Source organism: Plodia interpunctella, chromosome 4 (assembly GCF_027563975.2).
Source record: "Plodia interpunctella isolate USDA-ARS_2022_Savannah chromosome 4, ilPloInte3.2, whole genome shotgun sequence".
Taxonomy (NCBI): Eukaryota; Metazoa; Arthropoda; class Insecta; order Lepidoptera; family Pyralidae; genus Plodia; species Plodia interpunctella.
The window spans coordinates 4,551,935-4,579,479 of record NC_071297.1 but is presented as its reverse complement, the minus strand read 5'-3'; the positions used below and the strand labels follow the sequence as shown (position 1 = coordinate 4,579,479).

The 27,545-nt window shown below is 34.1% G+C and overlaps 3 protein-coding genes across 3 annotated transcripts; all 3 read left to right on the top strand.

Annotated features, from left to right (window-relative positions):
• The first annotated feature begins 796 nt into the window (after window positions 1–796).
• LOC128669602 (uncharacterized protein) lies at window positions 797–5,596 on the top strand. The gene is made up of 9 exons (XM_053744526.2): window positions 797–996; window positions 1,137–1,254; window positions 1,872–1,974; window positions 2,434–2,590; window positions 2,996–3,088; window positions 3,487–3,585; window positions 3,816–4,030; window positions 4,769–4,891; window positions 5,392–5,596. The coding sequence occupies exons 1-9, from the start codon at window positions 856–858 to the stop codon at window positions 5,474–5,476; spliced, it is 1,134 nt and encodes a 377-aa protein (XP_053600501.1). The 5' UTR covers window positions 797–855; the 3' UTR covers window positions 5,477–5,596.
• A 1,577-nt stretch (window positions 5,597–7,173) lies between these two features.
• On the top strand, window positions 7,174–12,067 carry LOC128669436 (uncharacterized). The gene is made up of 8 exons (XM_053744275.1): window positions 7,174–7,441; window positions 7,889–8,059; window positions 8,559–8,905; window positions 9,146–9,308; window positions 9,522–9,617; window positions 9,702–9,800; window positions 10,069–10,280; window positions 11,836–12,067. The coding sequence occupies exons 1-8, from the start codon at window positions 7,286–7,288 to the stop codon at window positions 12,065–12,067; spliced, it is 1,476 nt and encodes a 491-aa protein (XP_053600250.1). The 5' UTR covers window positions 7,174–7,285.
• Window positions 12,068–12,516: 449 nt separating this feature from the next.
• LOC128669435 (proton channel OtopLc-like) lies at window positions 12,517–27,183 on the top strand. Its single transcript, XM_053744274.2, has 15 exons — window positions 12,517–12,681; window positions 13,484–13,636; window positions 19,583–19,655; window positions 19,908–19,970; window positions 20,548–20,698; window positions 21,261–21,366; window positions 21,449–21,598; window positions 21,867–22,011; window positions 22,204–22,400; window positions 23,198–23,357; window positions 23,711–23,869; window positions 24,142–24,247; window positions 24,541–24,696; window positions 25,301–25,550; window positions 25,930–27,183. The coding sequence occupies exons 1-15, from the start codon at window positions 12,517–12,519 to the stop codon at window positions 26,248–26,250; spliced, it is 2,355 nt and encodes a 784-aa protein (XP_053600249.1). The 3' UTR covers window positions 26,251–27,183.
• The last annotated feature ends 362 nt before the right edge of the window (window positions 27,184–27,545 follow it).

The window sequence follows — 27,545 nt, the reverse complement described above, 5'->3', positions numbered from 1 at the left end:
AGCTTCTTATAAGATTTCATTGTTTTTCGTACTTATACTTTTTAAGTAAAGTAAATATTCTTAGCTTGATTTTTATACAGTGGTTTGAATGAAACCGGTATATCCAAAATCATTATATATGTAACAGACATATCAATATGGTTTGTGATCTTACCATAAATTTATTCGAATAATGATAGATACCACTTTTTTATTGATCTCAAATTAATGCAGCCACTACAACGTAGTAACGACATAGCAACAATATACACACAACCAAAGTTTAATAAAAAAAACAGAAGTGTCATAAATACAAAATTAATATTAACTGCTAATTCTATTTTCCATAGTAGGTGCGATTTTAAAAGGAGTAGTAAATGTCTGTTATATGTCACATCAATATATTCCTTTCCCAGCATTGATTTATAACATTGTACTAAATTATAGCCTAAACAATTACGTTTGAAGGAACTCAGACATAATCACCTTACTATTCATTTTCAGTTCTGATTTCTTAGATACCACAATGGAGAATGGATTAAAATGGAAAACAAAATTATACTTGTATTGTAATAACCATCCATCAAACTCAGTTATCTAAAAACAGACTCATTTGTATAACCATATGTAATAAGTTCATTGAATCTACTAAGTACATAATTTATTTCCTCAAGATAAATAAAATGTGATCGTTATCTTTTAATGAAAAAAAAAAATTAATGAAAAAGTCTGTATGCCAGCTCTAGGCTTAATAAGGCAATGTTATGAAGCGTTTGGTTAAATCCCCTTTATTCCGAACTTGAAGTACAAGCTGCGGCGCGCCGCTGTGCAGACCAACTCGATGTGCATCTAGGCGGCGACATTGTTTTGACAAAAATGGAAAATAAACAATCCAAGATACCACGAAAGATCCCTCAAGTCAAACCTTCGAAATATGAAGCGTCTGAGGCGATACACACCAATAAGAAATATTGGACTAAAGTTTTTTCTGAGTTAGATGTATGTAAACTGTCGCCGGTGAGTTCTGTTCGATTTTTTTTTATTTTTGTACCAACTAATTTGGCACTACATTTACTTAGTCCGTAGTTTGTCTAATTTAAGTGGCACATAATTCTAAATAATTAACAAGTTACTATTACTTCTTTGCGAATTTTTAGGAGAAAGAAAGCCAAAGACTCTCAGAAGTTTTGCCAAAAAATCTTTACAAAAGAGTATGTGATATTTTGGAAATGCCTGAAGTAGAACCACAGCACGAAGAAAGCCTAGAAATTAAAGGTAAGTAATGAATCTTAAGCAGGTATTTTATAAACAAAAAAATTACCGTAATGTACCGTATGTTACGTATGTATGCAGTATGTACCTAATTTTTAAAAGACTTTAAAGAATGTTATTGTAATTAAAAAATAACAAATTTTTTAATTCCATTAATTTTCTGAATGTGTCAACATAATTTGAAGTTTAATATAAGCACCTACAATAGATAGATACAGCATACTCTCAATGTTTGATGACTTAAATAAACAATATGAAAGTTTACCCAAAATTCACGTTGTGTTTGTGGATCCGATGAAGCATACATTTTGTTGTTTCGTTAAACGAATTACTATGATACTGTACCGTAATAGGCTATGAAAAATACAAGTATTAACTCCCCAACGACGTGAATCATAAGAATGACGTGTCTGTGATCCTGTATGTCTGTCTGTGACGGACTCACATTTCCCAACCGAATAGCTGATTTTGATCTAGTGTTATTAAAATTGACTTCATCAAAAGCGTTCTTAGCCATAATTAATTGTTAAATTCTCAAAACATTTAAAGAATATTATGCAATATTATAGACATATTGCAGAATATTGCAAAATGAATAACCATAATGTATATATTTCCAGAACATATTATTCGGAGAATAATAAAAGAACCATTGCTGTCTTCTAGAAAGAGTTTGTACGTAAATAGAGAGCTAGAATCGGACACCGATGTTGAATATCCGAGGTAATTGATGAACGTTTAAACTACTTATTTATCCAAAATGCAAGCCTGAAAGTGATTTACAAAATTTTATTGCACTCAAAAATACATTATCTCTTCATTACGTGGAATGAAACGCACACAACGACTTTCTTGGCACTATCAATGGGGTGGTTTGCCATTCACCATGTCACACTTATTGAAAAATAAATTTATGATGAAACTCAAGTTTTTCAAAATTGTTTTTGTGTAAGGTAGGTAATTGAGTGAATACAACTGTACAGAAAATATGATTTTATGATGCTTAACTTTGAACCTTCAACCACTCCAATATGTGGCTTGTTACAGTTATTCTCAAAGGCAATAGGTAGCTAGATACTTGTGAGTTTCACAACTGTTAGCTCTGTCTACTCCTAAAGGATAAAGCCGGTATACTTTCCATAGGTAGTTGATGAATATGAAAGTGCGATATAAATTTTGCAGTGACGAGGAAAGCGAGGGGGAATTCAAACCAAACATTCATCAACAGTTTCTTAGTAAGCCGGAGCGGGAACAGGTCACGTGGGCCACCCGTTACCTGCAGCCTGAGAAGGAAGAAGAAAAGAGTTTGATCCGGAAAGCCGACGACCTCACAGACCGGGTGGGCTCATGTATATTTAATGAATCTACATAGAATTTGTATGGGCACTAATAACATTACACACATTAGAACCCGCCTTGTTTCGTTCGCAGAGCGTTACACTCCGTTGTCCTCCGTTGTTTTCCATATATTGTTATTGGCATTGTCAACGTTAGAATAAAATGTGCATTGTTATGCGTTAATCCGTCGACGGACGTCAATGGAACGGTGTACAATGGAGCATTAGGGCCTGGTCCTTGGTCTAGAGAAGTCTAGTGTGTCAAAATTCACTCAGTAATGGTTGAGGTAATAAACATCACTCATCCATTTATAAAAAAAATCTTATCTAATTCGAACATTCATTCATTCGTTGTATTATTCGCAAATGTTTACATTAATATAATATGTAATCTAAAATAATTCCAGATAGCAAATGAATTTTGCGAGTACATGAAGCAATTGGGAGGCAACCAACAGTCGCAGCTGTTCAAGCCAAAAGCTATAAAAGAGCTGTTTCAAGTACGTTCAGATCTCGGTATCAGCTCGTTCAAGTAACATAACATTCCTATTACAACTGGTAATACATTGCTGCCGAAGATTTTTAAAGTTGTTATTTTTTTAAATGCTTTTATTTATTTCCTCCTATTCCGATGTTTGTTTATCCGATGTGGGTTTTACTATATGGATATAGTAAAACCCACCCATTACTTATTATTTTTTTTAATAAAGTCATTTCCCAGTTTAGGATTAACTTAATCTTTACATACAGTTAAAATTGCAATATTATTTGAGGAGCTAATTGAATATGGACAAGGAAGGGTGGAATTTAAAACTCTAACAATTTGGACTCCCTTAATAGGTCTCGTACCCCTAAAGTTAATCAATATTTTGTATGTCTATATTATACTTGTTTACAGATTGAGTTCGACACTCATGTTGCTCGTAGTTTGAAAGTAGTGACAAAGGAATTGCCCTGCGTAGAAGATCGAATTGCCGCTGCTGTGGGAGAGCCAGAGGTTTGGACGAATTTAATATCTATTCCTTTAGTGCAAAAGCTTGTATATACATGACCCATTATAAACATTTGTAAATCGACTGAAATTCAAAAGAGGTGTACAAAAACAAATTGTTGCTAGTATACAATTATAACTTAAACTAACTAACGTGTGATCAAAGTAACTATAAATATTTTAATAAAAACTTGAACATCTTAAATATCTTGAATATCTAAAGTATTAATGTACAGAAATCAGAATACGCGGCAGTGGAAAGGCAGATAACAAGAGACATCAAGGAGGAGGAGAGGCCGGACGCGTACATGGCATTCGGTCACAGCTTCGCAAGGCACGATCAGTGGCGAGCGCCACGGAACAACACCAAGGCGCTGTGGAGGTCTGCCCGACACGTGCCGAAGGATCTCGTCACTTTGAAGACTGTTTGGGAGGGCATCACTAATTTGAGGTACTTATTTTTTATCGAGTATTGTTATACGCATTGGTGTTAGATTTTAATTAAGCTGGCATTTCCATGTAACTATATATAACTACATGTCGCATACACACTATGGAACTAAACAGTCAAGCAGTGTGTACATTTCCTAAAGATGTTTTTCTTCTCATGGAACAAGTGGTGTCTTATGAAAAATAATATAAATGTTATGCTGCCAAAACAGGATTCGAAGCAACAACTTTTTGATCCTAGACTTAACCGGTGGACCGCCATTCTTTCCTACTTGAGGTAATAAGTCACTATTTAAATCTAATTTATTTCGCCAAATCGATCAAAAGTGCTGGCAAGGAGGATAGGATAAAAAGACTATAGGGATTTGTAAAATAACAGAGCGTTAAAAATGACAAGTATTTTTTGACGCTGTATGGACAAAATTCCTGTGTGCATATTCGTATCAAAGGCAATGTGTATGCCAAATATCGCGATCCGATGAAAAACTAAAGTCGGGTGGAAAAAATGAATAAAAAATATTTACCTTTTACCTATTGTCCATACTCGAGTGATATAACGTCAATAAAAAATACCAAGTGACAATAAAATACTTCTATAATAAATTTATAGCTATGAAAGAAGGTCTTTTTTGCCAAGCAGTGGGAAGCTAAAGGCTTGTTACAAATAATAATCAATTATAGTTGTGCATACCCAATTAGGAATATTGAGGTCTTTCTGATAATAATGTGTGTTTAACAGGAGTGTCCGAGAGTACTGTCGCTGGATGATCGAGCACCCAGAGTACCGGCGCGCGCCATACCTCACCAGTCTGGGCATGTTCGACCCAGCCGTGCTGGAGGCGAGGCAGACCTTTGAAGCAGGGTGAGACTTCCTAGTGTTTGTAGTCTAGGGGTGAGAGCACTCTCATTGGGCGCTTATTTCCTTATTTTTCTATACTAACAAGTAGGCAAACAGACATGCGGCCCACCAGATGGGAAGTCATCACCACAGATTATAGACGCCTGCAACGTGGTATTACACGTGCGTTGCCGACTTTGTACTCTGTAATTACACATCTTTTTTCATCCGTCAGCGGCAATACAACAATGAAAGCATTTCTTTTTGGTGGCAAAAATAGAGGAGACTAATAACATGACATTTACAAGATTTTGTCATTGTATGGAGTTATCTAAATATATTTTACTAGCTTTTGCCCGCGGCTTTGCTCGCGTGAATTTCTGCTGCGAAAGCGGAACAGAAACTTTTATACAAATTTTAAACCTTTAACCCCTAAGTCATTTTGCCGATGTTGATGATGATGTCCAGTGATTTAGCTGTACAAGAGGAACGAACAGACAGCTAATATTAGTATGGATTTACAGGTCACGATGGCAACCCGTAGCAGACCCCAACTCTCCAGCTCCCGTCGAAAATATACGGAAACGTCTGTCGGAGCTGGCCCAGTGACCATCAATTTAAAGATTTTGGCATCAATTTAAAGTTTAATGTGATTTTTTAATATATCAATTAACTAGCCAGAAGCGGTCTGGCGTTGTTGCAAATAAATAAATTCTGATTTGTTTTTTATGATGTGGGGATAATTAAAGTCTCGTAGTAGATCCGTAGACGCGTAGAGGCTACGAACTGCTACGCGTCTACACATCTACATAGATCGTATAGTAAATACTGACAAACAATAAAATGATCATAAAGTTTTTTTTCCACAGAACGGGTCCCAAAACATTTCTCGTAAATTTCTTCTTGAAATTTCGCGTACTTACTTAAGTATATTTAATTATATTCGATCGAAGAAAACCGAGCCAATAAACCTAAATGTGTATATCAGTGGTTCTTGGTTTTTTTTTTATTGAAAGTGGAACTACGATCCTAAAGCTAGTGGGACTATGATGAAATTGGTGGGACTTTATTGGTGGGCCCACGAGTCAAAAATCACCTTTCACTCCGTAATAAGTACTGTTCCCATTAGAAATACACGCGAGCAAAGCCGCGGGCAAAAGTAAGTACTTAATAAACATTACTCATTAATAGACATGTCAAGTAAAACAAGATACCTATTAGATGACAATCTATAACTCTGTATTTGTTTTGGAAAGGGTGTTTATTGGGTTAACTGGGACTAACTTCACGTAATGGAGCAAATTAATTCAAATATTCGACATTATATCTCATAATCGCTATTTGCAGAATTGTAGAATATGAAACTTGAAGACGGGGTTCATAAATAGATCTACTGGAAGAGTTTCGGATTTATGTATGGTGAAATTCACTTTTCAAAGCGTAAAATTTTAAATAAATAACACTACGTATTTTGATTACAAAATACAGATTTTGGTTACAAAATATTATAAATTTCCTACATATTTTTTTTTATTTGAAGAAAAGAATTTAAATGAGCTAATCGGTTTATTTGAAGAAAAGAATTTAAATGAGCTAATCGAAACTCTTCAATATGCACATAAAATTACAAACTCGAAGTCCAACCCGCTTATCTTTATTGCAATAACTGTGTAGTTACAAGAGACACAATACGAGTATAAAGTTCAAAAGTTTCGTTCTGCTTCAGCAATATACTGTATGCACAAGTTTATCAAGTCAAAATGAACTCCACAGTAAATAAAATAAAATAATTTCAGTTTCAGTTTTTGTTGCTCAACGCAACTTTAAAAACCAGTGGAAATTCTTTTAAACATTTTCAGAAAATACGGCACGTAGCGACATCTCATTATACAAGTGAGCGCTATTTTCGAGCGGATAACTCAGAAAACGCGTAAGCCCATTTTCAGCATTTCCAAAGTTTTTCAGAAAATTCCCGCTAGATGGCGCTGATTTGGGGTTGACTTGAATAGCAAACCGCGTCTACTGCTTTTCTTTGTTTTACCCCATCATATTTTATAATAGTAGGCGCTAATAGATAGCGCATTCCTTACTATTGTTTATGCTTACAATTTATTGAATTCAGAAGTTTTATGTAAGTAATAAGTTTATTGATAAATACAGATAATTTATTCATTCATATTGCTGATCTACATTTTACTTTTTTAAATTTATATCGTGTATAAATTAAAAATATAAATCAATATTTTTTTAAGTACAATATACCTTTTAGGAAAAAATAAGACTCTTTGTAATGCAAATGACATAAGTCAGTTTATTGCTAGAATACGTGCAGAAGGAGATGGAAAGTTAAATGCTTAATAATTACTGAAAACAGCGTGAACTGAGTATCCAGTTTTGATTTATTAGAATTTATCCAAGATGCCCTGCGGGAAACGACCTCTGAATAAGACTTGGGACAAACCCAGAAACTTAAGAGTGATAAAGCCGTCTCGATATGAGCAAAACGAGGCCTCGGTCAAGTTGCATTGGAAGAATGTTGTTAAAGAGCTGGAATTGTCGTATAAAGATGATAAGGTATTTCATGAATCATATCTTTACTTGTGGTGAAAATGTTTGCTAGGACGCTTGAATGTGATACGAATAGTGCCTCGCAGATATAGGTGAGAACGTCGGTATACATTACAAAGGGTCTCTTGAAATTGGTACCTTTAGTGGTTTTTTAAAGGTACTACCGTGATACAAAAGTGTCACTAGTCCCTTCAAAAGGAACTTTTAGAGGAACTACTGAGAACAAACTGATATTTAGATATATAAATAAAATTTAAACTGAATTTTAACCGTTTTACGATGGGCTACCATGTTATTATACACACTTATCGCTAAACTCAGAAATGCCTCGTGCGTAGTTTGTGAGCTTTTTATCGCCGCATGAAAAAACAGACATCGAACTCGGCCAAAGTTCGGCGAACTGTTTGCCGATAGAATATAGCGGCCATAAATATGTATATATATATATTTTAGTTCTGGGAGTCTCAAAGCAAGACAGTCCGCGAGTTGGTGGGCCCGCGCTTGTTCTCACGCATCGCCAAGATCTTCCACCTGCCTCCCGAGGAAGTAAAGTATGAGCCGCCTTCCGAGAGCGCCTCCATCATGGCCTCAGACGAATTCTATATTGCCAAGTTGACTTCAGCAGTAAGACTTCTTTTATTTAACTTGTACCTTCATTCCTCTATGCTAGGGTTATGATTCTCCATGGCGACGATCGCAGCTAAAACGCTGAATTATACGTGCACTTTATTTACTTAATAAAGCAAATGCTTTATTAAATAAATAAAGTGCACGTATTTCTGGTAAGAAGTACCTCTCTACCAATGAAACGGTTATCGTTAGGAATTCAAACGTTACGGCATTAGTACTCGATATATTACGAAATAAGAAGGAAAACTATTACACCTAATTTTCCTTTATAAGTATCGATTAATAGTCAACTGTCCGTCCGCACTTGTTTAGTTGGTATAGTAAACTACAGAACTGTACACTGTGTGTGGACCGATACACACTTGGCCAGTAATTATAATATCTACTAAAGAAACGGGTCACAGGTGTAGCAACAACAACAAGGTCATGGTATGCAATTGCAACTCAGAACCCGCTGCATGATAATAAAGGAAGGAAATGAAATTTTCGGCAGGTTATTGAAAGCCGACCTAACTTCTCCATGAGTGACTTTGAACCGTCAATAGTTGAGGAGCAAGTTCAAGAAGACGAACAGTCGGAGCAGTGGAGTGAAGAGTCGCAAGCAGACACTATTGTAAGACAAAAGTCCTCCCGCAAGTCCTTGGCAGTCAAAACCTCCCACGCGGCGACTATAACTGCCTCTAGAAACTTTTCTAGGATGATATCTTCAAAAAGCTTTAGTCAAAGAGCGATAGCCGGCCCTGAAGACAGTTCGCCGAGTCACTCGTCTAAAGAATCGAGTGAAGGGTCTGCGGCCTACACACACGATGATATGGATGTTCATCTGGCAAGTATTTATGGGTGAGTAATTATTAAAATAAATAAAATAATAAATGAATAATATAGGTATATGCGCAATATATTTAACGGATTATTATTATATGTGTGTCGCAAATTAAAAGAGCTGAAAGAATACTAGATTATGAATGGTCCCTGTTTTGTACCAAAAATAAAATACCTAAGTAATTAACTTTTTGCAAATTTTCACTTGTGCACTTAACTCTGACTCACTAAATAATATGTGCATTTTTCTTTTTTTAGTATACCGCGCAAATATAGTTCTAAAAATCCCCATTTTGACATGCTATATTGTAATGAATCTGAAACCGATATGATCAAGTGGAAATCTAAATACAAACAAAAAGTCTTTGAAGTATCAGCATCCGATGAATTTAGTAAGAAGGCCGAAATTATGACGAAGAAGGTGAGCCTCCTAATAAGTTTTCTCATTATTTAGGAAATATTTTATGAGAAAAATGATTTTCTTATTTGGTAATGTTTACGATATTCAAAATAGAATATTTTAAAGTTTATAGACAACAAAATGCTTACGGGTAAATTCTGAAGTCAGGGTGATATACTTAAGTAGACATTGTTTCCCAAGAACTAAAATTAATATCCTTATCTATTTAAACAGATTGCTAAAGAATTTTATGACTGGTGGACTAACCTTGGTAGTCAAGAGTTTAAGAGTGAAATTAAACGTCCAGAAGATATTGAAGATCTTTTCCAGGTTGGCAAAATGTTGTTTTAATTAATCAATACGAAATGTTTAATATTTTTTTTATCACTATAAATAAATAAACTTATGTTTTAGGTGTGGTTCGATGAACATGCATCTCGTAGCTTGATGTTGGATCCAAAGATTCTGCCTTGCGTACTCCAAAGCATTGCAAATTATGTGGGCGTGCCTAAGGTAAGATTATTCAGATATGAAGATTTTTTTTTCATTTTGATTTATATTGTTATAATCCCGCCGCTTAGTCGGGGACTGCTTATTCGCACCTATCACCACCATATTGGGTTACTGTTCTCGATTTGCCACCTACAAGAGAGGGGGGGTCAAAGAGGTAGCTAAGGGAAATGCTCAGATTACAGAGATATACACTTGAAAATCTCTTCAAACCATTGTTCTTGGTGGTTTAAGAACAATGTTCTTCATTAAAACGATGTTTGCAATTTAGACGTCATGTCCGCGAGTTCTCAAGCGGCAGATCGCGTTCGACATCCACGCGGAGACGAGCCCTGCGCACACGACGGCATTCGACTCGTCACTGCCACAGAAGTTGAAACACATCCCGCCGCGGAACAACACGGAGACCATGTGGCATTGCGTCAAGATTCCCGAGGATCTGCGCACTATGGAAGCCGTCTGGGGTGACGTCCAACATCTCACGTGCGTAAAATCTTAGTGGCAGTTTATAAACATAGACCTTAATGCAAAAAAGATAAGCGCCCAACTATGATTTTTTTTTGTACGAAGAAAAACAAAATGTCCGATGCCGCTTCAGCTTCTAGGCCTTTAGCTCTTTGGAGATATGTCACTATCTAGTAATCGCTATCTAGATCTTCGTTTTCGGCAAACTGTGTTGAGATTGTATAATAATTAACTTCTTTTACCTCGTTTAGTGTCCGCTCAAGGAAGCTAGGTACTCCAACACTACCCTTTATCGACATCGCCATTATTAATGGAGTGTTTTTTTTTATTTTTCAATTTCACACATAATCACAGTAGTAAAATCGTCAAATATATTGCAGTTGTCCTCACGACAATGTTTACCTTCTCCAAATTCCTCATACTAAAGTAGAATCCCTGTGTATTCTCGTATTAGTAATTAAATTTGTTACATTTGTTTGTTTACATTAATGTAGGATCTTTATTAGACGTGATTCAAAAAGGTATTTCAAATATAATAGACTAAGTAATGACTGCTGGTATTATTCCGCATAATCTATTGATCGAGTGATATCTTCCTATTGCCACAATTTAACTGATTCATTCTTTTAATTGCACCATTAAAAAACATTTCATGTAATATACACAAATTATTATGTAAATAAAGACATTCACCTCAAAATAATTAGAATCTTTGAACTTCGACTATTTAATCTTTCAGATAAAAACATTAAATTATGAAATCTAGTACAAAACCAATATAAATACGTTGCTAAAATAAAAAAAAAGTACCTATCATTTATTAATCATCTCGCAAAATCAACTAGATTGTTTTTCATGATAGCTACACAGGCCTTGATAATTACAACGAGTTTTTTTACTGTTAATTCAGTTTTCAGTGCCACTGATAGCATCCATAATACTTGTAGCTTTGAATTTATTATTAAATTTAGAATATAATATATTAAGTGCTTGTGATGGTCTAATCTATACATATAATAAAACTGTAAGTAGGCTATGTCTGTACATTATAATTATGAGAGGTCTTTACTGCGACATGTCTTGGACAAAACATTGTTCTTGAGTATAGTATGTTTAAAACATTTCCCGTCTTCTGCAACCTACCTGTATTCAGTAAACAAAGTATATTTCAGAATGAACTTTCGGTTCACAAAATCAAACATTAAATGAATTCCCCCCGCCCCTAGACGAATGCGGGGGATGTTGTCCACAAACTCCGGCGAACACGTTCGAGTGTATTTTGTTCTATAAAACACGTTCGGCTACGCCCCTTTTTATGTTTTTGAACAATGTTCTGTTCAAAATATGGTGTAGCTGACCCGCCTTAATATAAGCCAAAACATTGTTTTTTAGAATATTCGTCTGTCTGTCTTGTGTTTGTTGGCGCATCGCGCAAAAACTACTAAATGGAATTTGATGCGGTTTACAGTTGTATAACGAAAAGTCTAAATTAAATTCTGGTTTAGGAGCGGACGCGGGTGAAGCTGCGGGCAAAAGCTCTTTTCTGAATAAATGATTTGATTTTTATTATCAGATCTACGAAGTCGTTCTACATATGGCTGAAGTCACGACCTCACCTGCCGATGCCGCAGTTCCTGCACACCATCGACTCTCCTGGCGACAAGAAGCAGCTATTCGTGGTACCCTCGGACTACGTGGTCAAGGACACACGCCAGGGCTCCGCCGAGGAACAAGAGCTCAACTTGCCGGTGTCTCAGTTCCAACTCGAGCTCAAATCTGTGCTGAGCAAACTGATGAATGACTGATTTTATTTTGTTGAATTTACTCTTTGTATTTTTGTTTGATCAAATAATTTATTTTACATTTCTGTATGACGATCTCTGAAACTATAATACCTATGTAGACTTATGGCTGCTACAAATTACATAATTTCTCGAAAATGGGTTTGAATGGCAAAACGTAAAAGACATACGTATCACTATCGATTAAAATGTAAATAACGAAGTGTTAAATCGTTCGCGATATAATTATTCCTTTGTTGATATGTGCGTTTAGCTTTGATAACCGATAGCGATTAAATATTTTTTCAATTGCAATCTAATTGTAAATCGCACATCTTCTATATCACACGTTTATATCAATTATAATCCATTTCACGATCATTATTCATTTCCAATAATGATATTTCAATATCCGTAGTGCGCGATAATTTCATAGTGAATTTGAAAACAAAAATATATATTTAATTTTTAAAATGGCAGAAGACATGAATAATAAACGACAGGAAATATTAGATGAAATTATAAATAGAAAAAAAATGGGCGATAAAAAATTTCATTCAGAAACGTCGCTGCAACATTTCGACGACGATGCCAATAAGAGCCAAAATGATGAAGGTTTTGTTAGAAAAGATCCAGGGGTGAGTGTATTTTGTAATTACTTAGTTTAACAGTTACATTTCTGCATAAGAACGTTCTAGATATGATCCACAATTACGTATATGTCAAAGACATAGGCTACACACTAATAAAATCAAATACATAAGTACTATAATGAAAGGTTATAAAATATTATGCTAATTTTCGGTTCCTCAGGCCATTATTTTATTGTTATATATAATACTAGCTGATGCCCGTGACTTCGTTCTCGTGGCCGAACAATTTTTGGTAAGGAGTCAAAATTATTAGAGAAATTTAATTGTACAGACAAAGCGTAACGATACCTATATATACAGACGATGCCCATCAGACTGAAAAACTATATTTCCTATAGTTTAGCTGGACCATTTTAACTCTTATTCAGGTATTCCCGATCTTCGATTTTTATACATCAACAGGAAATGCTCATCAGGCTGAACCACTTTTGTTAGGGCGTCATAGTTTAGCTGAACCATCATGGGTCTGCATCAGGTGTTCTAGATCTTCGAATTGTATACTACAGAAAATGCTCATTAAACTGAACAACTTTTGTTAGGGCGTCATATTTCCTATAGTTAGCTGCACCATCATGGGTCTACATCAGGTGTTCCAGATTTTTATATCTCAACAGAAAATGCTCATCAGGCTGAACAACTTTTGTTAAAGCTTCATTTCTATATTTCCTATAGTTTAGCTGTATCATCATTGTTCTTCATCAGATGTTCCAGTTTTAATTCCATGAGTTTAAAGCTCCTATTATACCTAAACCTTACGCTAATTTTCTCATGTGATTATCGTTCACAGGTGCTAAATACATCAGTAGGCAACGTGTCTGAGGAGATACCAGAACGGCGCCGGACCATGTCCCAACCCGGACCGTTGTCCGGCAACCTGCCGACCGCAACCGCGGCCCGCATGGCGAGACGACGCGGCAACCGCGGCGTGGCCTATCTAGATGTAAGTACAATCTCGATACTCGGCATTTTCACCATATAATAACTACATTATGGCCCGTTGACGCAGGAACAGAGTAAATTACCAAGATGTAATCTGATGATGAATAAATATTGCATGCCTGAAAGGGCAAACTGTTGGACCTGTGGATCCTTAAAATTGTACGTACCACCTATACCTGTAACTATACATAGTTTTTGCAATAAAAAATAAGTATGAGTGCATCTTATGCTCACTTTACTTACCAGATGAATATGACCATATGCCAAGGAGTATTTCAAAATTCGATCGTTACGATGTTTTTATATAAATATTTCAATTACATTTTTATGTCTGTTGTTATTACATTGGTAATTAGAAATAATATAGTTTCAAAAATACAGAAATTTCCGATAAACTATCACGCAATATTGTGACAAGAGTTAATATTTGTCCAAACTAGAGTGATAAATAATAATATAATGATAAACATTTGATTGATTTAGAGACGTAATTTATTTCAGTTCCTTGTTATTAAAGTCTTATCGTCTTAAAAGATTTCACTGGTCGACACAAGATTGTAACTTTTTTCCGTCACATCATGCTTGGGTTTATTGATCGACCGATTTGAGTGGAATGATGATCCAATTATGGATTTTCCCCATTAAGTAAGCAATCTGAAAAAAATGTGACTAAAGTTCTATTGACGGAGTTGATAATATTTTAAGATAGAATTATAAATAGTTCTATAATTTTAAAAGTTTTTATAGCGGTAAATAACAAAAAATTTTGAACTTTGTAAATTTTAACTTAACGGTAACTTATGACTAAACTAACTTTTGCCCACAGCTTCGCCCGCGTTAATTTCGTGCGTCCGCTCATAACTTATTATTATCGATATCTCGTAATCTAAGCAACGTATCGCGATGAAACCTCTACAACTGTAAAAACCGCATTCAATTCCATCTAGTAGTTTTTGTGTGATGCGCGAACAAACATACATACAAACAAGACAGACCAAGATTCTAAAAAAAGTTGTTTGGGCTTTTATTAGTACCATAAAGACTTAGATAGATATAAATATTTTTCTTTATATTTCCTATTTACACACGAGCTCAGTTTTATTTTATGTATAGATTTGATAAATATATGATTATTAGTTTGGATGGCTTACAAAACAAAATTACAAATAAATAAAACAACTTTGTTCGAAAAAAAAACTGAGTGATTTTAATTTACTAAATTTCGTTGATAAAATATCGGATGTCATTGTTTTAATAGTTTCAAAAATATATATTTTTTTGTTTTAGCTATAGCTAGCAAGCTATATTGATTGCATAACCAAAATATTTCCATACGCTACAAAAATCATAGAAATGGTAATTATGCCAGTAGAAGTAAAGTAAGATTAGTTAGAAGTAAATTTAAAGTACAGATTAGAAAGGGAATACGGGAATGAATTACAAGCACCATAATCATTTAAAATGACGTTCCACGTATTATCAGTATTCTCCACTGCGTCCTTGATAGTGAGTTGGATTGTATCTCAAAAAATATATAACAATATCACGGGTGTTCAAATCAAAGGTAAAAAATATTATCGATCAAATCCACGTCACGTATTCAAGTAATTAATAATGATTAGGATGAAGTAATAATCAGATTGGGTGTATCTACAAAGAACATACAATAACTTTTGGGTTTGAACTCAATATAATTATATTAATTTTTGATAAACCTGGACATAGGCGGACCTAGAGAGAGTAGTGTCCGCCAAAGGAACCACTTAATATCCTCCCATGGATTCCGTACGTGACAACCAAGGGATAAAAAGATAAACTACTAAGCAAGCTAACCCTAATGAGGGTTGATGCTAGGTAGGCATAAAATCAGAGCTGAATCTGCAAAATTTAAAGTTTTATTTTGTACTAGCGGCCCATCCAGGCTTCGTTTGGGTAAAAATATAGTAAATTATAGATACACCTTCCTCAGGAATACTTACCGAAACCGCATGAATATCCGTGCATTTTGAATTTATCGCGAAAAGGCAGGCAGACGTGGCAGATTTAGTTTTTTATAATGTAAGGAAGTAGAACCCCGGTTTAGGGCCGACTTAACCAAGAATGGAAACGGGCACATGCTACGATGACAGAGATCCCATGTATATACGAGAAAAAAAATGACAATATTGCAACAGGCTGCGTACCGTTTTTGAAGTAAATTTATTTTAAGCTTCGTCCCGTAGTTTAAACAGCGAATTCGTATATATGGAAGCAATGGGCTGTAATGACTTTTCCGTTGGCATAATGTGGACATATTTCGGAATTGAACACCAACATTTTGCGTTACTATCATGATTTCGTTTTTCGTGATAACTTTATATCTCTAGTGCATTTTTAATACACAACAAGATCGATTTTATGTACTTTTAGTTTATTTATAAATATTTATCAGTAAAGTGGAATATTAATTTACAACATCTTATAAAATGTCTGAAAATATCGATATCGATGTCTTTTTCATGAGGTACTACCGTGTTGATTAACTATGTTTGAATTGATATATCACCAAATAAAATTAATTCTACATCTAAGCAGAAGGTAGAAATTTTCATTTAAGGTGAAACTGACATTGAGTTTCTCTTCTAATCAAAATGAAAAATATTACTCAAAAATCCTTATTCATTAATAGTTTTTCCCTCATAACTTTAAATCTGTGTCCTCAGAATACGAGTATTTAATAAAATGAGGAAGACAGAAAATAATTTAAAATGAAGAAACAAAATTTATTCATTTACTTTAGAATAATAATGATAATGAAAGTCAACAGACTAGTACGCTGCTGGAGAGGCTTATTCATCAACCAAAAACCAATCAAGGCAGTACTCTTTACAAAAATAAAAGTGAGAGGTTCGCTGTAAAGGGCCTCGTCCATAGTGGCGAGCGCGGCGCGGCCCGTGTTTGTGAGGCGGTTCACTCTCGCGCAGCGAACTGTAAACCTTTTGAGTCCAGCCGGCCGCGAGCCACCTCCCCGCACCACCCCTCACGTCACCCCGCGCCGACCCTCCTGTAAATACCGGCCGCGAACACACCGTGCCGCCCCAACGCCTCTGCTAATGAAAATTCGATCTCTTTATTTTTTATTCCCACAGGGGCAGTTAACTCGACGCAATCGGAATGTCCATTAACACCGTTATAATCTATTCATTCATATTTATCAGTATAAACCGCCGATAAACGCCGCCGCAGAACTGTACCTCAGATCGTGTACTGTATCGCTCGTAATTTCTCGTACTATCACGTGCAAGTCGATCGTTTTGATAAATGAAATCCACACTGTAATAATTGTACACGTAAGATATCAATTTTAAAATATAATGCAAACTATTATGTAGGATTGAGATTTTATTTTATATGAAGGAATGATTAAAAAGTCGTTATTACGATCTCTACAACTTGTTACAACCAGCTACGACATACGTACGTACTGGTAACGCCGTGGAATGAACTGCGTGGTTTTATTATGTACTTTAATAGAAGGCCTCATACATGTTTTCACAGATTAATTATCTATATATCTCTTCTCTATCTTTTTACTATTTATAGACTGACTATACTTCGCTTACCTTAACGATACAAAATTATGGATTATTACAGATCATTTCAAGACCCATGTTTAAAAAAATCCTTTTAACCAAATTTTTCGTTTTCATGTTTTAAATCTGTAATCTTTCCTGCTGCCCGACACTCGTGCTTTTGTCACTCTCCAACTATCTCCACACTAAAAATCACCGCATTGCTCCATTTGAAACAACAGAACAAACATACTTTCACATAAATTAGTATGGAAGTTTGGATATCATAGAACACGTAGTAACTTTATCTAGTCGGTTACTAAAACAACATGACATGTTATGTTTATGAGAAATTTATACCCACAAGTATTATTTGTCAATAATAGCAATACTGATAGTGACTAATGAATATAATGAGTAATTTTTGTTTATGTAAATACCTACAGATACGAGCTAGTAATAAAAATAAAACAACTTCTGATATTTATTTAAAAAATACAGGTAATGAAAATTTTATAGTTTATTTTCTCTCGTATATTACAATGGTTACTCAAAAAATATATATTTGTATATGAAATTATTGCATGAAACGTTTTTCATGTCATATACATTTAATATTTTAATTACCGATATGTTTTCAATTAACACGTGTTTTGTAAATAAAACGTCTTATCTCTTTTTTTCTATATCAATAAACAACACCTTATCAATGTCTAATTTAAGTGTGATGAAAGGTTGAGGTAGCTTGAAATTAGGCATGAATTGAATCGTATTGTAGTCGTTTTTTTGTAGTCGTTTTTTAAACAGATCTTGTAAATATGTAGAGCAGCACTGTTTGATTGAACGTATATTGAGACACTTTCGCAACCGGGAACATGTAGAGATGAGAGATCTCTACATGTTCCCGGTTGCGTTTGGGGCGCAGACACAGCGAAGCTTTGTTTTTTGTTTTGTAAATAAAAACAAACTAAATATTTTGAAAATTCAGCTCTAATTATACAACTCCTTGAGAATACAATTTTTTGCTTATCACCTGCTTAGGCTATTTGTCACACATCGTAGGTCGACATCCACGGTTGGGTATGAACCTCACCTTAAGGCGGAACCACACGCCACTAAATATTGAAAAAATAAAGAATATTGATACACTATTATTGCTTAGAGTTTGTAGAATAGACTTCGTGAACAGTCCAATTTTTAACTGATCGTTGCCCATCTCTATACGAAACTCATTGCAGGACACCGTAATGGGATTATAGTGAAATACAGGGCAGTGTCGATCGAGAGGAACAGGCGACTAATGAAGTTATTAATCCGATTTCGTTCGGCTTTCGATGGCCGCGCGCTTCTTTTTTGTTTGCTCGCATGGCGGAAATATGAGATTGTCCACCATCCGAACTCCAACCCTCGATGTACGTTATGTACGTTATGCCAATATCGCATCTTAATAATAGTAGTTTTTATTGCGTGTTAATACGAGATGAAGATGAAATAGGCTTTCTAAACATTTAAAAGATACATAGCCCTACCTCATATACTTAGATACATTTTGGTGATAATAGTAACGTTTTAATCTGTTTGTGATCATCGATAATAAAACACGAAGTATCGAATCGTCATTTCGGAAGCTGATATAATATTTATTATACAGATGCCTGCGTTGCGTAAGAAATTATGTATATTCCTAGACGCCTGCAAGTATGTAAAACAATATATGATATGATTTTTAACACTTTTTTCCACGGGCTTTTTGGCATGTAGGTAGGTATATCGTTTTTTTTTTTTGTTTAAAGGTACCTATTGAGTATCGCAGCTTTTTAAGGAGAACGTAATTGAATGTATGTATTTCAGATCATTCAGACAGTGGCGTAGAATTTTAAGATTAACAGCAGGAGACCAAATCACTTATGGTATAATTTTTTCGGTTTATACCCGCCACTGAAAAGTGTTATTATTAAGTGTCCTTATGGAAAACTATCTATGTTAACCTAACTTTTCGGTGTGTTTAGATGAAAGGTTGTGAGTAATGGATACATTTATTAATATTTCATCATTAATTTTTATTTTTATTTCTATTAAAAATGGGAATTTTTAATATAAAGTTAATCAAATATAAAAAGGGACATAGACAGGGCCAAGAACCCTGCTACAATTTTTTTTCTTACTGTGCATTTCCAGGATTCCATAAAGACAACTTTTTTTTTAATAGTAGGTAAGGTAGGTAGTAGGTACGGTGATTTTAATGTTCAAAATATTATAAGGATAGTACCTATAACAAAAAAAAGAAAAAATATATGAAAAATAATATAAACTAGGTAAATATAAATAAACTAAATTAATTTTTAATAAAAACTTTTAATAGTTTTATAAAACTACATTTTACTATTTATTTGCAGGACAGCCCTGATAAGCAACTATCGCCGAAGCTGGTCATTTCGAACGATGATTCTGGCACTACTACACCCATAGGTAGGTAAAAATATATATTTTTATTATGTTTCAGTTTATTTGTGATGTAGTTTAATAAGATAGAAATTTGAAAGATACAAAATAAATTACTTTATAACTTTTGCAATGGATTTGGAGTTGAAGTTCTCATGTCTGTACGGAGCTAATTAAATTAGCAAGCTATTTATAAATCTCTATTTTAGACCATCAAAGTGAACAAAATAAAAACAAAAAGTAAATAAATAAAAAAATAAAAACATAAGTACATTTCAGGCGACAAGAATTACAGTCCACTACAAAATGGCGGCTACAGGAATGGTGATATCAAATCACTTAGTAAGTAAACAATTAATTATTTACTGTATATATATTTCAAATAAAAAGAACAATTCTATTTTTTTTAATCAAAAGTGTAAATATTTTTTGTAAAATGATAAGCAACAGATTTGACAAATGTGGGTTTGAGGTACCTATCGAATAAATAATAAATTATTGCATTCCGAAACGTAACAAAACTTTGTAGTTAGTTTAGTGTAAGAAGCGTGATATTAGTCAACTATACTTAACCTAATAAGTTATCCAGGCAGTTGGTAGATTTTAGATTTTGTATTGATGGCAACTCGATACTTATCGTCAGTGTAATCAACAATGAATCATCTAATAACGTAATATTATCTAAATGACACCTTCCTCGTTTGACTTTAAATTTTAGTATGCAATCATGTCACTGTATACAAAGATAGTTATTCAGGGAGAGAATAAAGGTACATTTTAAGAATTATGTCATGGTTTTTGTAGCATGGACCTAGAAAGTTTTTATAGTCTTATGATAAATCCATATTAATCCTAATTAATTTTAATTCAATTTGTGACTAACTAGCCTTTTCAGTCCATTTAGAATCTTTTTTTTCAGATAGCTATCGCTTGTATACGCCCGCAAGCGAGCACGGAGGGACTACTCCTCGCAAGCGGTCGGTGGTCACCATGGACGCGCAGTCCATCCGCTCCGTCGAGACGCACGCGCCGCCCCCCACGCATCCAAAGGAGAACAAGAAGCAGACTAAGTAAGGAGTTCCTTTTAAGTTTAATATTCCGCTCTTATGAGAATTTCGGATGGCACACAGGGATGCTAACGAAACCGAAAAAGTGATTCGTGCGTGTTTGGCGTGATGGGACAAACGTCTATCAACACAAATTTTCCCACTTATGTCATAACATTAGTGGGAAAAATTGTGTTGATTTTTGAATTTGATTTAAAATCTATTTAACCATAGTAAAATAGATTTTAAATTAAATAAGACAGCAACAAAGGCTTCAGAGTCCATTCTTTCTGAGGAAGACTAGTATTTATCCATATCCATACGATTTATCCATGGATGATTTTTCTTCCTAGCTGAGGCACCCTTAGTTTTATTTTATTTTAAATCTTAATTTAGATCTAAATTAAGTGATATGAATAAAGACAAAGACATAAAGACATATATATATATATATATATATATATATATATATATATATATATATATCTATCGTTAATTCTTACGGTTGGTTGGTATTTTTATAATTTTATAAATGAATAAATTTTCAATAGTAGTAGTAAACTATATATTTGTTTTTTCTTTCCAGAAAATATTTGTCCCTTATAGCAAGCTGTATGTACGCAATACTGTTAGTAACAGTGGGATTCATGGTTTATTTAGCAGACAGCTTCCTGGATCTTGACCCAGCCGTGGTAAAGTACTATTTTAATATTTATTTTATGTATATATTTCATGTTTATGACGATATGATAATATATATTTTTTAAATTTCAGTACTATTCCCTAATACTGTGTTCCATTGGATTTATCTATCACATTTATTTAATAATTGACATTAGACGCTATACAAAAATAGCATTGAAAAACCAAAAAATAAAAGCTTTAAATGAAGAAAAGATAGCTGAATTCTACAGAAGTCAGGAGGTAAGTTTATAACTTAAAATATATTATATAGGTAAATACTTAAAGTGATTATTGTTCTGAACGCTGAAAAAGTAAACCTTACTACCTAATAGATTCGTTAAAATTTGAGGTTTCCTTAATTTTATTTCCATATGCTTGAATATATCCTCTCAACTACATTATTCTCCTTTTTCTCATGACACATCCAATATCCTATACCAACCAAATAACACTACTTCCTAACCCATATTCATTTTAAATCTGGTCTATATGGCTACTTGATTTGTAGGAAGATTACGACATCAACTCGCCAGAGGACAGGCCGGAGCCGTACAGAGGCATAGCGCTTCCACAGATACTGCCACTGAGCCACGACTATTGCTTCAGTCAGGGCAGGCACTCTGGTAGCTTCTACCTCAAGATGGGTGCTGCCGGTTAGTATCGTAACGTTACGTCGCTGGGAAGGCCGGTACATAACGCTGCTTCAAATTTTTTACAAAAACTAAATACTTTATGTCCCTTTAATTGACTTGGTCAATGGTCAAACGTGTGCAATGCACAATAGGTCGTCATGTACAAATCAAAAATTCACAAGTTGATGAATGTTTAAAAAAATTCTTTTGCAGGATTTGCAATGGGCCATCTCGTCCATTCAATGCTGCTGATAGCGGTTCAGATCAACCAACTTATCGATGATGACGTCAACAATGATGATTGTGTGAATATTCTCCAAATCGTCCTTGACATTATGAGTCCAATGTACTGTTTCCTACAATTATTTTTTATATTCAAATATTCCAACGTCATCATTTTGCGGGCTCAGGTAAGAGACGATTATATATTTTTTTTTTCACTTGGAATACTTGTGGTATATTTAATGCGAATAGCGGGTGGGAGATGCAGCATTTGTTTATTATTTTTTCAGTTTCAGTATTTTATTACTTACAGCTTTCGAGATCCCTCTATCTATCTAAATAGAACTGAATGTGGCATCGAAAATAAAAAAAATTATGCGATATGTACTAATAAGTGTTCTATAAACAACCAATATCACTAGCGGTTTTGTGTCGCTAAGTGCTCCACAAAAACGACTAGCTACTTTGATAAATTTACTCAAGTTCTCGATAGAGCGGCATGTGAAAGCGGCTTGATTTGAATTTAATCGAGCGCAGCGTTTTATAAAATTTTCAATTATTTAGGAAAAATATAATAACAATAAATTGTTGAACATTTCAAACTATGTATTTTAAAGAAAATATTCTTCTATTATGTTAGGCTTATTATGTTATTATTATATTAAGGTATATTGATGAAAGTACCCTTTTAATTCCTGGATATTTCACATTGTTTTTATTTATAATTATAATATGTCTAAATAAAAAAAAAAAACTCTGATAACTATACTCCTTAGGATCTTAGATTATTTTTTCTATTCAAGTTTGTTACTTCTTTTGATAATATCTTGAGCTTCGAAATGACACTGAAGGGCAAATTACGAAAACACTTCGTTCAGTTTTCTTATAGATAGAATGCACAAATACTCTATTATTCGAAATGTTTTCTGTAGTAACTATTGAGACAAAGAAATTTCCTAAAGTTATGTTTTTTTATTTATTGCAGGGTGTTGCTCATTTTGCATTTATGCACATGATTGGCAGCAGTCTCTGTTTTTGGATCTCCGCCATTGTGAGGGAAACTATACTCGGATTGACAAATTATGCTAACTCTAGAGATGATAATTATGGTACAAATGAAACCGCAACAGTAACAACTAGAAACGGTAATAACAAAAGACATTTTATGAAAACACTTTCCATGAAAAAAAAAATTAAGATCTTTTTCATGTAATGTAAACATTTAAGAATGAGATAGAATATGGGATATGGTTTATTCGCCATAAAATTTATAAACAAATAATTTGCGCCATGTTTTTATAACCTAACAATACACTAAATAACACACCAAAATATTATGCGAACTAGGCCTTCACTCAGCATTTTGTCCATCAATGCGCTGGTACTCTACGGATACCAGTGGTATTCCATTGTTGATTCTAGCAACAGAAACCTGAAAGTCAATTTAAATAAATTATAGCACCACAATGTTAATCAAAATATAAGTTTATATTTACAGAATACTCTACAGGTCCAGATAGAGATTTTTCGAAGAACTTCATAGATATAGATAACCTGTACAATGAGAACTGCACCAGCTCCCCAGCTCTTACGACCATTTTTGAAAACTTTTCGCCCTACTTGTATCCATTCACCGTTGAATTCAACATTTTTATTGGTAATTGTTTAACGCTTAGTTATAGATTTATTTTTTAATATTCTTTTAATTCAATTTCTAAATCGATTGACATAACGTCTCAAAATTAGATATTCTGTAAAAATTAATTAGATAGAGGGAATATATGAAAATTTACCTGTCTTATGTATGTACCTATCGTATTTATGCTTAAATTTCTTTTGTTATACTACTTATGTAAGTAGATAGATGTCGTCCGATAAATAAATATAAATATGTATCCCAATTTCAAAATAATCTGACCGATATTCTAGTTGCTGTCTACTACATAATTTGGAGCAATATTGGAAACTGCCACAACGAAGAAGGCCTTAACTCAGAAATCAACTCCAGTTTAGATGAAAACTATTTGGTTTGCAAGTCAGTATCGCAACTCATGATTGTTTGTTTTCGATTGTACTATAAACTAAGTATTTCGAATTTAAAATTAAAATCATATGCTTTTTACACGCCTAATTGAAATTGCAATTTCTCATTCAATTTCTCACATCAAAATAATAAATGTAACAACAAACAAACAAGTTATTACTGGTGTGAGTTATTGATATGCACAATTTTAATTGTTATTTAACATTACATTCATAGTTGTACGAGTAAAAGTATTTAAAGCGGAATTAAAAGAAATACTAACAAATCACAATTCACTGACACAGGATCCCAACGGCCAACGAGGATAATGATTTCACGAGTAACATCGTGATCCACGCAGACTGCCACGCCTCCAACAGAGGACTGTTCGTCGGTCTGATCCTGATGGTCGGCGTCGCTGGCATGCTCATCCTGGGCTTCGTGTTCAGTAGCATTGGAGGGTAAGTTTGTTAAAGCGGGAGATATATGACCTTTAATAAGAGAACAACTCAGAATGCCACGTCTTTAACAAAGAGCTGTTCGTCGGTCTAATCCAGATGTCGGCATCACTGTCGACACTTTCAGCAGCATTTTATGGTAAGTATGTTAAATATGGAAGATATATGTTTTATAGAATAACTTTAATGTACTTTTCTCTGGGGCTCCCATGGAAATTGCGGGAAAATATTTTATGGATCAAGTTTATTCTACCCATTTAATAAAAATTGTCCAGTAGAATTTGCGTGAGTTTATCCATACCATCCCATCTTGCATGTGATACTTGAAATAACATATTCTTAAAGTTCTAGAATAAATATTTTTTTATTAAAATTATTTCGATATTTTCTTATTTACTTATTTCATACAGAAAATGCATACAAAGAATGCAATAAAAATATGTTCGTGTGTGTTTCTATTTGATAAAATGTAGGTATATATACATGTTCTTAGTATTAAGGATAACCTACTTTAGTACAAAAGATAGCCTAAGCATCATTATGTGTCCAACATATTCCAATTTTCAATCACGTTATTTATTACTCAGACGTCGTATATTTTTTTCAGCGATTTCTTTGAAGTGGGTTACATGTTGAATGACGCCACCAGACTAGCTATCCACACAGCCTTGCTGTTCTCTGTGGTCTTCGCATATAACCAGCTTCGGAAACTGGATATCAACGAACACCCTGTATCTTTGTTGGATGACGTCCTGCTCTTCATTTGTCTGCCTGCCTTCTTCATGGAAACGTTGCTGTCTATGGTCGCGACTATTAACATCTTAAATATTGTCAAATCGGTTGATTTTATGGTCATGGTAAGTTCTTTCATATTAAGTATATATTCGGGATAAAATTGATTCAGACGTAAAAAAGTAAGAACAATATAAATCTGTTGCGCAAGTTATGAAGAAATATGGCTAGATAAAAGTTATAATAAGATAACATTGAGCACGTTGACTGATTTAAATGTGTGATGTTTCATTATTACGACCTTATAATATCCTTCTCTCTTGGGTAACAACTATATAGTATAGTGAGTAAGCAAACAAGCATACGACCCTTCTGATAGGAAATGGTACATGAATGCCACAGCATATGAATGCCTGCAGCACCGAGGTTGTAACACGTGCGTTGCCGGCCTTAAATAAATATTTTTTTAAATTAAATAAACAAACCTAGTAAAATAATTTCCAGGTAATCCAAGTGCTGGTCCAGACGCCTCTCATAATGGACGGTCTTCGCCGCTGCAGCAACACAAAGAAGCTCAGACGAAAAAAGCCTGGTCGCGAATTGCTCATGTTCCTCATCATCGCCAACGTGGGCATGTGGCTGTTTTACACCTTCTCCTTTAAGTCACCCGAGAGCCTCGACGAACGATACACCTTCTATGGCAAGGTTATGTGGTCAATACTTGGTCATATTACCCTACCTCTCATCATGTTCTATAGATTCCATTCCAGTGTATGTTTCGCTGATATCTGGAATTCCGCTTACAAACCTGGCAGTGAACATTAAATATTCCATATTAAACTGTGACTTGGAATTCAATGCTTCTCGGAAATTGATATTTAACAGAAATTTCTATATGATTTACAAAAAAATTAGACATATAGGTCCAAAGATTGGACCGTTTAAAGCTTTATAATAAAACTCTTTGGCTTTGTAAAATAAAATAAGAAATATTTTATAGATTATCATGTTTAATTATATTATTTATATAACTGTAGTTCTTCATATCATCTTTCTAAAATTTCGTAGATGGTATATGTATGTAAATATGACTGATTCCAATGCTCGTTCAAGAGCTGTTCTATAAGGACTAAAAATAATATTGTACGTGTGAAACTATAAAAAATAGGTACATGATCAAATTGCTTGTTTGTTGTAATATAGAAATAGTAGTTAAATTATTTTATAAATTAAAATTATTTATATATTTTATAATATTAGTTAGAGATAATAAAGTATAGTTTATCCATAAAATCATTTATGCTCGAGTATGAGTATGGCCGCGTTAGAATTTTGAATTGGCGAATTTCACGTTTGTCATACATATACAGCTCGAAATAATAATACTGAAAAAATATCCGCTAAACAATTTTGAGCTTTATGTGTACTGTTTCAAAGTTGAAATTCACCAACACTTCAAACGCGACGTAAAAAAATACACCAGTTCGGCCACTAATATTTGCTCGTATTGAACGCATGTAAATACGTGAATCCTCAGATTTTTTTTCCAATACGCTATCTTGGGGAATTTTATTTTTAAAAGATATGATGATTAAGATTTTGTTCGATTATAACGTGAATGTATTCGTAATGATAAGATATAAATAGGTATTATAGAATTGCGATAAGGGAGATAATCCAACATTGTATTAAAAAAGAAATCGTTAGTTAAAATTAATTAAATATTTTACATACAAAATGAGCAAAGTTATTTTATTATTAACTAGCTTTTGCCCGCGGCTTCTTTCGCGTGTATTTCTCTGCGAAAGCGGAACAGAGGGGTTAGTGCGGGTTAGCATTTTACTTCTCACCATCGAATCGATTCAATGTGAGACGCAGCGAACCAATGACGTTGCAGTGTGGTTGTCGTTGCGTCACAATGGCGCAATGAGATTGGTTCGCTGTGTCTCATTTGAGAAGTCAAATGCTAATCCACACTTCGCCCACAAGCGTGATATTCATACAAACTTTCACCGCCCATTATAGTATTAGGGGGTTGATATTTGTAAAAAAAACAGTTGTTTGAAAAGGGGTCTTTTACTACAAGCATACCAAATCTGTCCAGAGGTTTAGCCGTGAAA